Raw genomic sequence first — 15,052 nt, forward strand, 5'->3', positions numbered from 1 at the left:
TAGTCAATGAAGCAGAAGGAGATGTTTTTCTGGAATTCTCTTGCTTTCTCTATGCTTCAACGAATTTTGGCAATTTGATCTCTGGTTTCTCTGCCTCTTCAAAACCTAGCTTGTTCATCTGGAAGTTCTCGGTTCACATACTGTTGAAGCCTGCTGCTGCTGCTGCTAAGTCACTTCAGTCATGTCTGACTGTGTGCGACCCATAGATGGTAGCCCACCAGGCTCCCCCGTCCTGGGATTCTCCAGGCAAGAACAATGGAGTGGGTTGCCATTTCCTTCTCCAATGCACGAAAGTGAAAAGTGAAAGTGAAGTCACTCAGTCGTGTCCGACTCTTAGCAACCCCATGGACTGCAGCCCACCAGCCTCCTCCGTCCATGGGATTCTCCAGGCAAGAGTACTGGAGTGGCTTGCCATTGCCTTCTCTGACTGTTGAAGCCTAGCTTGAAGGATTTTAAGCATTACCTTGGTAGCACGTGAAATGAACACAATTGTACAGTAGTTTGAACATTCTTGGGCTTCCCTTGTGGCTCAGCTGGTAAAGAATCTGCCTGCAACGCAGGAGACCTGGGTTTGATCCCTGGGTTGGAAATATCCACTGGAGAGGGAAAGGCTACCCACTCTAGTATTTGGACCTGGAGAATTCCATGGACTGTATAGTCCTGACTGATTGACTTTCACTTTCACTTGAACATCCTTTGGCTTTGCTTTTCTTTGGGATTGAAATGAAAACTGATCATTTCCAGTCCTGCGACCACTGCTGAGTTTTCCAAATTTGCTGACATATTGAGTGCAGCACTTTAACAGCATCATCTTTTAGGATTTTAAATAGGTTAGCTGGAATTCTATCACCTCCATTAGCTTTGTTAGTAATAATGCTTCCTAAGACCCCCTTGACTTCACATTCCAGTATGTATGGCTCTAGGTGAGTGACCATAGTGTCATGGTTATCTGGGCCATTAAGACCTTTTTCATATAGTTCTTCTGTGTATTCTTGCCACCTTTCCTTAATCTCTTCTTCTTCTGCTAAGGCCTTACCATTTCTGTCCTTTATTGTGTCTATCCTTGCATGAAATGTTCCCTTGATGTCTCCAATTTTCTTGAAGAGATCGCTAGTCTGTCCCATTCTTTTTTTTAAATGAATTAATTTATTTTAATTGGATTGTCTGTCCCATTCTATTGTTTTCCTCTATTACTTGTCATTGTTCACTTAAGAAGGCTTTCTTATCTCTCCTTGCTATTCTCTGGAACTTTGCATCAGTTGGGTATATGGACTCCTTTATCATTCCTAATTCCTTTGTTACTGACTTTTAAGAGTTTTAAAAAAAATAAATTCATGATATCTGATCCTTATTACATACGTAACTTGCAAACATCTTCTCCTGGTTTGTGTGTTGTCCTTTCACTTTCTTGATGGTTCCATTATCTTTTGCCTTTGTTGATCCTGTCTGTGTAGAGCTTCTGTTTCATAATTCTCTTACTTTCTTTCCATTATTTTATTGTTCTCTAACATTTCTTGAGATGGATGCTTTTCAGCTTTTCTTTTCTAATGTTCACATCCAAATCTGTATGTTTATCTCTCAGTATTCCATTACCACAAGGGTTATTCTAGCTTCCTCCCCTTGCTTATCTGTAAGTCCCACTCCAACCATGAGAAAGCTGGCTCTCACCATTGTCATCCTTGTATTTAATGGTGCAATTCTAGTATATGTGTATAGAAGCATCAGAATTGCTGATTCCCTTCCATCTAGCTCATAACTTTGATCTCATTTTTCAGGACCTCTCCCAACCCTGACATGTCTTCCTTATGGAGTGGGGAACCCAAACTGCACAGCATATCTAGTTGTGGACCCTGAGTGGTTTTGAATAAAGGCAAGGGCATAAATTTTATCTTGTGTTCAGTGTGCTTTCTAGTTAACACCCACTGTTTTTATGGCCTTTTGTAATGAAACATGCAATGTGGGGTCTTAAGGGAACAGTGTAAGCTGATAACTTTTTATTGCACAGTTTAGATTAGAACCCATTATTCTAAAATAATTGGAATAAATTTTCTCTAATATTTCTTTATATTTAGCCTGATTTTGTCTATTCATACATCCTGTCTCTCAATTTCTCATTTTGATATCTGGAACAACTTGAAGGTCTTTAGCAATCTTGACTATTTCATATTATTGGTTCAACAAATGTTTATGAAGTACCTAACAGCAAATGCAATGATAAAAGATTTCCATATAAAGCTTGCAGTCTGACATTCTTCCGCTAGGTCCTTGGTTCCCAAAGCATTTTGAGTATGAGACTTCCTTTTTTTTTTTTCTTTTGAGACTTCCTTTTTTTTAGATCATGCCATGCAGCGTGTGGGATCTTAGTTCCCTGACTAGGGATCAAACTTGGGACCCTGGAAGTGAGAATGCTGAGTCCTAATCACTGGAGCACCAGGGAATTACTCCAAGTTACTTTTTAAAACTTATGTGAGCCAGTAATTTGATCTTTTCTTTAATCTCTGAGCTTTGGAAGCATTTTCACACTCTTTGTCCAAATGGAGGACATATTGCCTTCTTGGGAGTGTATTCCTTCATTCACCAGATATTTACCGCCATGTAATATATATATAAATATATATATTTATAAAAGACACTTTATAGCTCAACACTCATGCAGTTTACATCCCTGTGAACGGAATATTGAACACCTTCCCACTGAAAACAAAGCTTGGGGCTTTCCTGGTGGCTCAGCAGTGGAGAATCTGCTGCCAATACAGGAGACATGGGGTTTGATGGGGGTTTGATCCCCCATCCAGGAAGATTCCACATCCCATGGAGCAACAAAGCCGGTTTTCCTCAACTATTGAGCCTCTTCTCTGGAGCCTAGGAGCTGCAACTACTGCGCCCACATAATGCAGCTACTGAAGCTCTCTCTCTAGAGTCCGTGGTTCACAAAAAGAGAAGCCCTCGCAATGAGAAGCCCTCACACTACGAGAGAGCAGCCTGTGCTTGCCACAACTACAGAAGAATTCCACGCAGCAATGAAAACTCAGCACAGCCAAAAATAAAGAAATAAATAAAATTATAAAAAAATACGAATCTAATTTAGAAATTATGGTAACAAAATCATTTATAGATTGACAGTTCTGAATAAGTTGCCTTTTCTTCCTCTAGCTCTTTCTCTCAGACCTTAACCTTCTGGAAGATTCTTGGCTTTATAGATGAATATAGTCAAGATGAATATCATTAAAATAATATTTAAGAAGTCAACACCAAAGCTAAAATTTCATGAGAAAGAAAATATCAAAATTTTAAAAGCAGGATGCCACACCACCAAGTTTGAGGCAAAAGAAAAAAAAATGTGTGTCCCTATATAAATGTTTTTATGTGTGTTTAGTGATTATTTTTCACACACGTTGAAGTGTTTGAAAAAATATTGAAAGGTTGAAAAGTAGGTGTACTACCATGTCCATCATCTTAGTTTAAATATTTTATTTATACCCAAAGCAGAATTCACTATAATTTTACTTTTCTGACTTTAATGGAATCCAACTCATCAAAAAAAAAAAGTTTAAAAATCAACTTTTGGGGAAAACTAACCATTAGAAAAAATACATAAGGGGGAACTTTTCTGGTGGTCCAGTGGTTAAGAATCTGCTTTGCAATGCAGGGAGCACAGGTTCGATGCCTGCTCAGGGAACTAAGGTCCCCCAAGCTGCAGAGCAACTAAGCCTGAATGCCACAACTACCGAGCCCGCTCGCTGCAACTAGAGTGTCAGTGCACCACAGCAAAGGGTCCTGCATGATGCAATGAAGGTCCTGCAGCCTGCCTGCTGCAACTTAGACCAGGACTGTAGCCTACCAGGCTCCTCCGTCCATGGGATTCTCCAGGCAACTTAGACCAGATGCAGCCAAATAAAAAATAATAAATATTTTTTAAAAATGAACCAAAGGGATGTGGATTCTTTAAAAAGAAGAAGAAGAAGAAATACAAAACCATGTATATAGGAGTGCACATATTAAAATTTTGCTTTAGATTCCAGTCGATGTTCTCAAGGAGTTAATAAAGATGTAGTTAGTTCAACTTGTCTTACACAGTTGATGAAAGCCTTAGAATCTAGCAGAGAACTTTGGCTGATTTGTTCATTCAATCAAGTAAAACAAAATATTTAGAAAGATTTTCTTTTTACATGTTTGGGTTGATTATTCCAGAAATTGCCTCAGGACTTGCTTTGACTTGTGTCGGATATTTGTACTCATGAGAATAAAGATAAAAGAACTTCATGAGGCTTATCACGGATTCCTTTCTATCAAATACATTTAAAACATATATTTGGAAACATTTCAAGTCTACTATGAACAGAATTACCAGGAATTTGGGACAAAAGTGACAATGAGAATCAGTTTTGAAGAAATGGATCATTCTCAGTTAGAATTCTGCCTTATTAGCTGAAAATTAGAAGTAACTTCTCTGTTATTTCCTGTTATGATATTTTTATAGTATTATTTAATTTCCTCTTTAAGAAACCTGCAGATTTTGCTTCCAGAAATGAAAGTGCCAAAAATGTACATGAAAATCAAATCAATTTTAATTTAAGATATGAGAAGAATTTTGACCACTTTGGGTTTGGAGTGGAATATAGAATTAAACATGCATCTGGATTTCATACCATGGATATGCTAAAAGTTATTTTGAAGTCCCTCTTCACAAAGATTATATTCCACTATGATTCAGAGTTGCATCATAAAGAGAGTTTGTTTAAAGACTGGAGTTTGAGAAATGGAACACTTGTAGTTTCCCTGAAAAAATATGAAAGATCAAATGCTTCATTTTCTGCTGAAGCTTTTTATAAATGACTCAGATTAGGTGCAGTTGGTTCAATCTTTAGCTAGCTCTTAAAGATAGGCAGTCTGCTAAGTGGTGGGCAGAGAAAAGTACAGACAGTGTTTTTAAAAGCATCTATGTACAAGTAAACAGGGTGATACGCAGGTACTAGGATATAAGGTTCTACAGAGTAGTAAATAATACGTTAAGAAGTGCTAGACTTAGAGTGCTAGGCTTATCATAGTGATCATTTAAAACGTATGGAAACATCAATCCGTATATTGTGTACCAGGAACTAACATAATTGTTGGAGGTCAATTATACTTTAAAAACAAACTCATTGAAAAAGAGATCAGATTTGTGGTTATCAGAGGCAGGGTGTGGAGGGAAGGGGAACTGGATGAAAGTTAGCAAAAGGTACAAACTTCCAACTGTAAGATAAGTAAGTTCTGGGAATGTAGAGTACAATTGGATAAACATAACTAACACTGCATGTGTGCGTGCTAAGTCACTTCAGTCACATCTGACTCTTTGTGGCCCTATGAACTATAGCCCGTCAGGCTCTTCCATCCATGGAGATTCTCCAGGCAAGAATACTGGGGTGGGTTGCCATGCCCTCCTCCGGGGGATCTTCCGGACCCAAGGATCGAACCTGTGTCTCTTATATCTCCTGCATTGGCAGTCGGGTTCTTTACCACTAGCGCCACCTGGGAAGCCCCATAACTAACACTACTGTATATTATATATGAAAGTTGTTGAGTAAGTCCTAAGAGTTCTCATCACATCTTTAATTTTGTATCTATATGAGGTGATGGACATGCCGTAAAAGAAAGAGAATAAATTTCAATGTTTTCTGGAAAGTAAAAAAGAAAGAAATGTTAGATTTGACCTGGGAGTGGGAGGGCTTGGAAAGGTTAACCAAGGAGCAGTGATTGAGTTACTTTTGAATCTGTAGAGTGACTCTCAGTGGGAAAAGAGAGGAGGTCCTGATGTGAAAGTTTGAAGGTGAGGAGCAGTTATTGTCGCTAAATATAGAATTCGGCTTCTGAAACAAACATTTTTAACGAGGAGACATCACCAACGGAAATACTGAGCTGAGTGTACATCCTCTTTCTCCGCTCAGACTTCTGCCTTGGGGGAGTGAATGAGCCACAGACGCTGAAGGGACTGCCATTCTTCTGAAATACCCAGGGAGAGGCGACGACAGACTATGAGCAGGCAAGTGAGGGAAGCATTACTTTCCTGGGAAGGCGGGGATAAACCCTCGACAAGTAGGATGGGCATTTAAAGGAGGGGAGAAAGTTCACCATCAGGTGCCACTCAGCCCAGGTACTTGGAAGGATGGCCTTTAAATAATATCTTAATTAAAACAAAAAGAGGTTTTGACCGCCATGGCCAAATGGTTCTCTCTTAAAACCTAACAATATCTCTGTTTCCTCTCAAAATGTTTGCCTTTTCACAGCATCGAACAAACAACTGAGCTCCTCTTGTGTCTCTCCCCTACTGAAGTTGCCAATCTCAAGGAAGGAATCAATTTTGTTCGAAATAAGAGCACTGGCAAAGATTACATCTTGTATAAGAATAAGAGCCACCTGCGAGCGTGCAAGAATATGTGCAAGCACCAAGGAGGCCTGTTCATAAAAGATATCGAGGATTTAGATGGAAGGTACCGTGAGTCATTTTGCTTTCTCTCTGCTGCTGCTAAGTCGCCTCAGTCGTGTCCGACTCTGTGCGACCCCATAGACGGCAGACCACCAGGCTCCTCCGTCCCTGGGATTCTCCAGGCAAGAACACTGGAGTAGGTTGCCATTTCTGTCTCCATTTCTCTGGTGACCCTTAAAATTAGATTTGGCCAGAAGTGTGCTTATTGGGAAATCAAATGAAACAACTGACAAATTATTTCTCCTAGCAAATTTGTAACTTACTTGTGCACGTTTAGGGTATCTCTCTGATCTGAAAGCATTCTGACCTTTATTTAATTTCCCGTTCTCTCTCAAGAACTCTAATTGAAAATGGATTCCTAGCTTGATAAACAGTGACATTTCTAAGGTACGTGGGTCTGTGTATGTGAGTGAGAGGTTGGGTGTGTGTGATAGCTTTTATTTTCCAAGACTCAAGCCTCTTTGGGGTTTCCTTTCCTGCTCCCCCAGAAGTATGAGTCGGGCAGGCTCTTGTCCAAACTCTGCTGGAGAGCAGATAGACTTTCCCTTGCCACCTTGCAGCGATTAAAAACCCCACATGGTCGAACCCCAACTGTCCCTGCTCTGAACAGAGGTGCTTCTGATCATTTCTTGGAAAACTGGTGCTGGTACCCTCTTCCCCCATCCCTTGATTAAAACTACATATAGATGACCTCCCTCCCCAGTTCAGGGACAGGATTGCTGTGGATTTTTTTGTTTCGTTTTGTTTTCAGTGACAGCCAAAGATGTAGCAGCACTCTCTGGCAGAGACAGGGAAGGTAGGGGAGAGGGGATGCTCTGTCAGCCTGATGCTCAGCACTGGCGATGAATCAGTGGCTGACCCCACTTTTCCAAGCTTGTTTTCAGCCTCACTTGACCTGGGTGCTTTTTAGTCACTCCCACATCAGACTTGTCTTCTACTGTTGTCGATTTGACTTCTCAGGTCATCTGTGGGCAATTTAGTGCAGGTGGATTCAGTGGAGCTGGGTAATTGTCTAAGAACTCCCTGCTAGAATTGTATAGATGACCGTTACCCAAGTTTAGAGTATTCTTACAAATGCATACAGATTTGCTTCACTGCATTCTTAGTTTCAGGACCGAAACAGTGTTGACACCTGTCTCCTGCTTGACTGCTCTGATGGGATTGCTAGATTAGGCAAATAGAAGGCATCCAGTTAAATCTACATTTCAGGTAAACAATGAATACATTTTTAGCATAGATAGGTTCCAAGTATCGTATGGGATACATTTTGAGCAGCAACTGTACTCTCGGAGACCCTCGTGGTTGTTTGCTGACAGCCCTGCTTCGAGTCCCTTCCATCTTCTCAGTGGATTTAATCCAGGAAACCTCAGCCATGGCTCGTTCTGTCACTAGTGAGTTTCTATGGGCACTCTGGGACCTTGAGGTCTTCTGACTGTTGCAGTCTGGGGACTCCGCTTTTCCTCTCTTCTCAATGAGCTCTCACCATGGAGCTCACATAGCCAGCCATTGGAGGAAGTGTATCTTTGTGATTAGCAGTGTGAACTTTCCTCGCAATCTGTCCTGGTCAGAAGCCTGGCCCCAGGACTTAATAGCCCCAAGAACATGGACAAGTTTCTTCGACTTTCTGAACCTCAGTCCTCTCCTCTGTAAAGTGAAAATGAGAGTACCTATTCTCTCTGGCTGCTCAGAGGATAAAGTGATTTCAAATACATAAAACACTTAAAAACAACATCTGTCATATGATAGGCGCTCGATAAACGTCAGTTACTTTTATGATTATTAGTCTGTCATGAGCTTCTGGTATAGCTTGGGAATGAGATTATTTATAGGAATTCAGCTTGTTCTTGAATCTGGCTTGATTATCCTAACAGAGTGATTACTTTGCCCCAGACTGGCCTTTCTCTCCTTCATGCAAAGCCTTTGGAGTGATTGATCCTAATTTCACGCTATTCTGTTGTCAGGCTAACCTGGAGCTGGCACTGTCAACTCCGTCTTCACAGTAACTCACCCTGTACTCCCGCATCCATTGCTCCAAATTTGATTGCTTCTCTTTGGGTGGTCCCTGCAGCAGTCCACCTGAGGAATCTCTCTACACGGAGACACTTGAGAGTAATGAGCTACCTCTTTACCCTCCCTATCTCAGCCATTTTTCTTCTTCACACATAACCAAGATCAGCAACTCCCATAAACTGTGATTGTCATTTTGCAAATTTAACAGCTTTTCACAACATCTTGGTGCATGAAGCTGTCACTTTCCTCCTGTCTGCCTGCTGCCCATGAACAGTTAAGACCCTGCCATGCTTCGCATTTATTGACCTGCATGCCAAATAGCTGCATTTGGAATGTCCTCAAATTTTGAAAGGTTGTTGGCTACTCATTGATGAGAGAGTAGATGTTAAGAATAATCCTCTTTAAGTTGAAATGTGGAGTACATTTTTTTGCCTTGTTACTAGAAAAGGGCATGAAAAATTCTTAATATAATGAAGCTTGGGAAAAGTCATGTCATTTGCTGATATAGAAGTTAAAATAGACATTGTTAGTTTAAGAAATCTGATGTTTCTGGTTTGAGACATTTGTGGGTTTTTTTTTTTTTTTTTTTTTTAATCTTTAACTGCTACAAAAACTTCACTAGAAACACCACCAAGGTGGAGAGGAAATGGAACGTTTAAACCTCATTTTCTACCACCATAACGCCCTTCACGGTTTGATAAGAAATGGAAAAGAAATCACTAAGCCTCCTACTTTGCTACAGTCTAGTTGTCATTCTGAAACAGGGCTACCAGAATTAGCAAATAAAAATGCAGAACACTCAATTATATTGCAGATAAATGATGAATTTCCAGTGTATGTAAAATATTGTGTGAGACATATTTTTAAATTGCTATTTATCTGAAATTCATATTTAACTGGGCATCCTGTATTTTGGCAACCATGCTCTGAAATCTTAAACCGTAAGGAAGTCGTTTCATCTCAAAAAATACAAATTCAAGTTGAACTTATATTCAGTACACTATAATAGGGACCAAGGTTTGTAGAATGATCGTAAATCATAGATTTGTCTTTTCACTACATTCTTTCCTCATGTTGGCCTCAGTTGGATCTTAACCAGCTTAACTTTTTTATGAGAGCTATCCCTAAAGGTGACTTTATTCTGATGGCTCTGTTGATCTCTAACATGTATTATTTCATGATGTGCCATTTATCTTCACTGCTTTTTAAGCAATTTTTAAATAATTTATTTGTTACCATTTTTTTAATGCTGGGCCTTGGTTTGCTGAGCAGGCGTTCTCTAGTTGCAGGGGGTGGGGGCTGCTCTCTCGTGTGCAGGCTTCTCATTGTGGTGGCTTCTCTTGTTGTGGCACACGGACTCTAGAGTGCGTGGACTTTGGTAGTTGCTACACGTGGGCTCAGTAGTTGCGACTCCTGGGCTCTGGAGCACAGGTTCAATAGTGTGGCCCACAGGCTTAGCTGCTCCTCAGCCTGTGGGATCTTCCCAGATCAGGGATCGAACCTGTGTCTCCTGCATTGGCACACGGATTCTTTACCACTGAACCAGCAGGGAAGCCCTATCTTCACTTTTACAATTACCTACTGATGATTAGTCTATATTTCCTTGGATATTTGAGCCTTAGCTATTGATAGTTTTCCTCTCATGAATTTTGTGTTCAACCAACTATAGTTGTTTATAATGCATGTAAGCCCAATAAGATTAATTTTTATTTACACCGTTTCCTAAACCTAAGGACAATTTTTCATCCAGGTCTGTTAAATGTACAAAACACAACTGGAAGTTGGATGTGAGCTCCATGAAGTATATCAACCCTCCAGGCAGCTTCTGTCAAGATGAACTCGGTAAATACCTTCCACATTGATCAACGTTTTCTGCTGTCACTATTATTGGGGACCTTCTTGTCAACTTGTTTCCAATTTCACTTGGAGCTTTGGTTACATTCTGACTTTAACCTGTGGACATTAAGTCTTTTAAAAATAATTAACACTGAAAATTCTAAACAGAGTTTCTTCAGAACATCCCTTGGCTCATTCACTGATTTGTTCAGTAAGTCTTTGATGAGATCATGTCAGGTGTAAACCGTTGTCCTGGGTATTAACAGAAACAAAGATGGATTAAGAAAAAGTCATCCTTTGTCTGCATGACTGGACTCCCTGCTTCTGCGCTTGCTTCCTGCAGTTCATTCTGCTTATAGCACCCAGATTGATATATATTTTTAATTGAATATTTATTTTGTATTGGAGTATAGTTGATTTACAATGTTGTGTTAGTTTCAAGTTGCTCAAATGTGTCTGACTCTTTGTGACCCCGTGGACTGTAGCCTGCCAGGCTCCTCTGTCCATGGAATTCTCCATACAAGAATACTGGAGTGGGTTGCCATGCCCTCCTCCAGAGGATCCTCCCAGCTCAGAGACCGAGCCCAGGTCTTCTGCATTGCAGGTGGATTCTTAACTATCTGGGCCACCAGGGAAGCCTTTCAGGTATACAAGGCTGATATTTTAAAAATCAAAATTAATTCATGTCATTCCCCTGCTTAAAACTCTCCAGTGAGTTTCCTAACACACTGAAAAATATGCATCCCTTTGACCCTGCAACTCCACATCCAAGGCTGTGTCCTAAGTTCTTGATAATCCTTGATATGTCAAAAGATATAGGTATGAGAATGTTCATTCATAGCAATACTATCTAAAGAGAAAAATTGAAAATAATCGAAACTTTAAAAATAATTCCACTGTGTCTTAAAAGTGATACTATTGAAGGAATTAAAATAATTAGAGATTTTTGATCGATAAAGCAAAAAGGCAGATTATAAATGTTACATATAGTATGACACAATTATGAGAAATGTATATGCATAAGCAGTGTGGATGAGGGCAGTCTTAACACTGGTTATCTGTTAAGGGAGCTAAATGGAGGGCTTCCTGCCTGGACCTCCAGACTGGAAACTGTGTTTACACCAGCTCTACATCTTTTTCAGGCTTGAATTATTGTACATGGGATAGGATACTAGGGCCACTGTTGTCCAGATAGCTTGGTGAGACCAACTCCTAATCATTTTTTAAAGAAGGGGGGTGTGGCCTGCCAAGGCATTCTCCCAGTTCCCAGAGCAGAGTTGTCACTGAGATGCATATCCTTTCCTGTTCACCCCCAAAGAGATGTGACAGCAGGTTATTCTGGGGAAAGTTTCTAATTCCTTTGACGGCAAGTACATCCTCCCCCGTCCCTCAAAAGGATACCTGGAACCACTGGCTTCTTTTGCCAGTAAGCCCCACTCCATGTCTGTTGAGCTAGCTTAGGAAACCTGCAGACTGCTTGTTAACAGGAGTTAGTAACATGCACTATACAAATACTGTTAAATCTATTTGGCAGAAAACAGGTAAGAAGCAAAGGTCTGAAATTATTAAACTGTGTAAGTTAGAGGACAATAGACTATCAGCTTAATGAGTATGTAACCCAGAAATTTATAGCTGCTTAAGGGCTTTTACAAAACTTCGAAGTCTTTTGGAATTGACAGCTATGGGAAGCTGCTCTTTAGCACAGGGAGTTCAGCTTGGTGCTCTGCGATGACCTAGAAGGGTGGATTGGAGGTGGGGTGGGAAGGAGGGAGGGGAGATGTATATATATAGCAACAGATATATATATATATCTAGCTGATTTACTTCATTGTACAGCAGAAACTAGAATGACATTGTAAAGTCTTATTGGAAAGTCTTATTGTAAAGTTTATTGGAGTATAATTATACTCCAATAAAAAAAAAGACTTTTTTTTTTTTTTTTAATGTACGTCTTAAATAATCCACACATCTCCCCTGTGATTTGGACCTTTGGAGCAAGAGGAAGGGATTTCCCACTCAGCAGAAAGTTGATCAAATGGAAAATAGATCGAAGGTGGAAACTGTTATGTAGAGGGTTTCTGGTCAGAGGTGATAGCAGGCCGGTGGAGGGCAGGTGGTAACAAGACGCACTGAAGTTTTCAACTTTTGCCCCAGTGAGGAAATGCGAGAGAGTGGAAAATTTTAACCGAGTCCACTTTTCAGTTCAGAGCTACCAATGCTGTAGTGATTCCCTACCACAAAAAATTATTATTTACAAATCATAGAATTGAATAATCTCAGTTCACATGAGACCAAGCCATCATTCTCTTTCATGGGATATGATCATCATTAAAAAGGTAGAAGTCAGGAAAGTAGAAGGAAGAAGATGCCCACCTATACTCCCATCGCCTCAAGACAACCTCTGTTTAGGTATCTTTTCTTCCAATTGTCACCGAGGTCCTTCCTCTCTCTCCCCAGCCTTCTCCTCCTTCTTTTAATTGAGATATAATTCATGTACTATAAAATTTACCCTTTTAGAGTGTGCAGCTCAATGGTTTTTAATATTTTCATATATTGTGCCATTACCACCACTTTCTAATTCCAGAACATTCTCACCATCCCCAAAAGAAACCTTATAACTATTAGCAGTCACTCCCATTCCCCTCTTCCTTCAGCCCCTGGCAATCACTAATCTATTTTATGCCTCTGTGGCTTTTTCTGTATTGAACCAAGCTGGCATAAACCCCACTTGGTCATGGCTACAATTCTTTTTTATATTGCTAAATTGTATTTGCTAATATTTGGTTAAGGATTTTTATGTCTATGTTTGTAAGGATTCCCACCCAGTTGACTCAACGGTAAATAATCTGCCTGCCAATGCAGGAGACATGTGTTTGATCCCTGGGTCAGGAAGATCCCCTGGAGTAGGAAATGGCAACCTGCTCCGGTATTCTTTCCTAGGCAAGAAAGAAGATCCTGGCGGGCTGCAGTCCATGGGGTCACAAAGAGTCAAACACGACGGAGCAGCTAAACAACAGGAACAAAATTTGTCAGGAATATTGAAATGTAGTTTTCCTTTTGTGTGATATCTTTGTCTGGTCCTGGGATCAGGGTAATAAGATTGCCCTCATAAAGTAAGTTGGGAAGTGTTCCCTCCTCTTCTATTTATTGGAAGAGTTTATGAAAGTATTGGTGTTGGTTCTTCTTTAGTCATTAGATCAGATTCACCAGTGAAGCTATCTAGGCTTAGACTAATGTTTGTGAAGGTTTTTGTTTACTAATTAAATCCGTTATTTGTTTTGGGTCTTCTCAGGTATTCTATTTCTTCTCGTCAGTTTTGTTAATTTGATTCTTCCTAGAAGTTTCTCATTTCATCTGGGTTATCAATTTGTTGATGTATAATAATCATAATATTTCCTTGTATTCTTTTTTATTCCGTAAAGTTAATAGTAACATCCCCTTTTTCATTCTTGATTTTAGTAATTTGAGCCCTTTCTCTCTTTTATTAGTCTAGCTGAAGGTTTGAAAATTTTGTTAATCTTTTCAAAGAACATATTCCTGTTTTCATTTTTTCTTATTTTTCTAGTATCAATTCTGTTTATTTTAGCTCTAACTTTTAAATATTTCCTTTTTTTTGTTTGTTTTGTTTTTGTGTGTGTTTTTTTTCATTTATTTTTATTAGTTGGAGGCTAATTACTTTACAATATTGTGGTGGTTTTTGCCATACATTGACATGAATCAGCCATGGATTTACATGTGTTCCCCATCCTGATCCCCACTCCCGCCTCCCTCCGCATGCCATCTCTCTGGGATGCACCAGCCCTGAGCACTTGTCTCATGCATCCAACCTGTTTGGGGTTTAGTTTATGCCTCTTTTTCTAATTTCATGAGATGGAAGGTTAGGTTTTTTGCTTGAGATCTTCTTTTTAATTACAGATGTGTACTGGTGTAAATTTCATTCTATGCACTGCACTGTTTTAGCTGCATTCCATAAGTTTCAGCATGTTGTATTTTCATTTTTATTTGTCTCAAAGTATTTTCTAACTTGTGATTTTCTTCTTCAAACCATTTGTATTTAGAAGTATATTGTTTATTTCTACATATTTCTGAATTTTCCAGCTTTCTTCTCTTATTGGTATCTAATTTCATTTCATTGTGGTCAGGGAACATACTTTATATAACTTGAAACTTTTAAATTTATTGGCATTTGTTTTATGGTCTAACATATGGTTTGTACTGGTTTGTGGAGATATTTCACATGTACCTGAGAAGAATGTGTATTCTGTATTTGGATCTGGTTGGTTTATAGTGTTGTTCAAATCTTGTTTCTTTGTTGATTTTCAGTCTAGTCCCATCTTCAGTCATCTTTTTAGGCATACTTTTATAACTAATTATAATTACTGTATATATTATTTTTGTATCCTGTTTTTGTCTTAATATTACATTAGCCATAATATGTCAGATTCTATATATATATATATATATAATTGTAAGTATGCCTACATTAAATATTAATTTATTTAGCCAGTTCTCTGCTGTTGACATTTATGCTGTTCACAGATTTTTTTTTTTTGCCTTCAAAACCAAAACTGTGATCTTTATGCTTAAGAACTTCTCTGTTCTTGGAATTGTTTTTGTAAGATAGCTGCATTACTGGCAAAAGGGTTTGACTAATCAACGTATTTTGGGGGGAGCTTCCCTGGTGGCTCAGTAAAGAGTCTACCTGCAATGTGGGAGACCTGGGTTTGATCCCTGGGTCAG

General features: G+C 39.4%; 1 protein-coding gene across 1 annotated transcript in view; it reads left to right on the forward strand.

Annotated features, from left to right (window-relative positions):
• LOC136151236 (cytidine monophosphate-N-acetylneuraminic acid hydroxylase) overlaps window positions 1–15,052 on the forward strand; it is an 80,613-nt gene that overhangs the window by 28,069 nt on the left and 37,492 nt on the right. Inside the window, exons 4-5 of the mRNA XM_065912181.1 lie at window positions 6,267–6,470; window positions 10,227–10,318. Coding sequence (XP_065768253.1) covers window positions 6,267–6,470; window positions 10,227–10,318 — 296 coding nt within the window. The remainder of the gene's footprint in view (window positions 1–6,266; window positions 6,471–10,226; window positions 10,319–15,052) is intronic.

Source organism: Muntiacus reevesi, chromosome 20 (assembly GCF_963930625.1).
Source record: "Muntiacus reevesi chromosome 20, mMunRee1.1, whole genome shotgun sequence".
NCBI classification, from domain to species: Eukaryota; Metazoa; Chordata; class Mammalia; order Artiodactyla; family Cervidae; genus Muntiacus; species Muntiacus reevesi.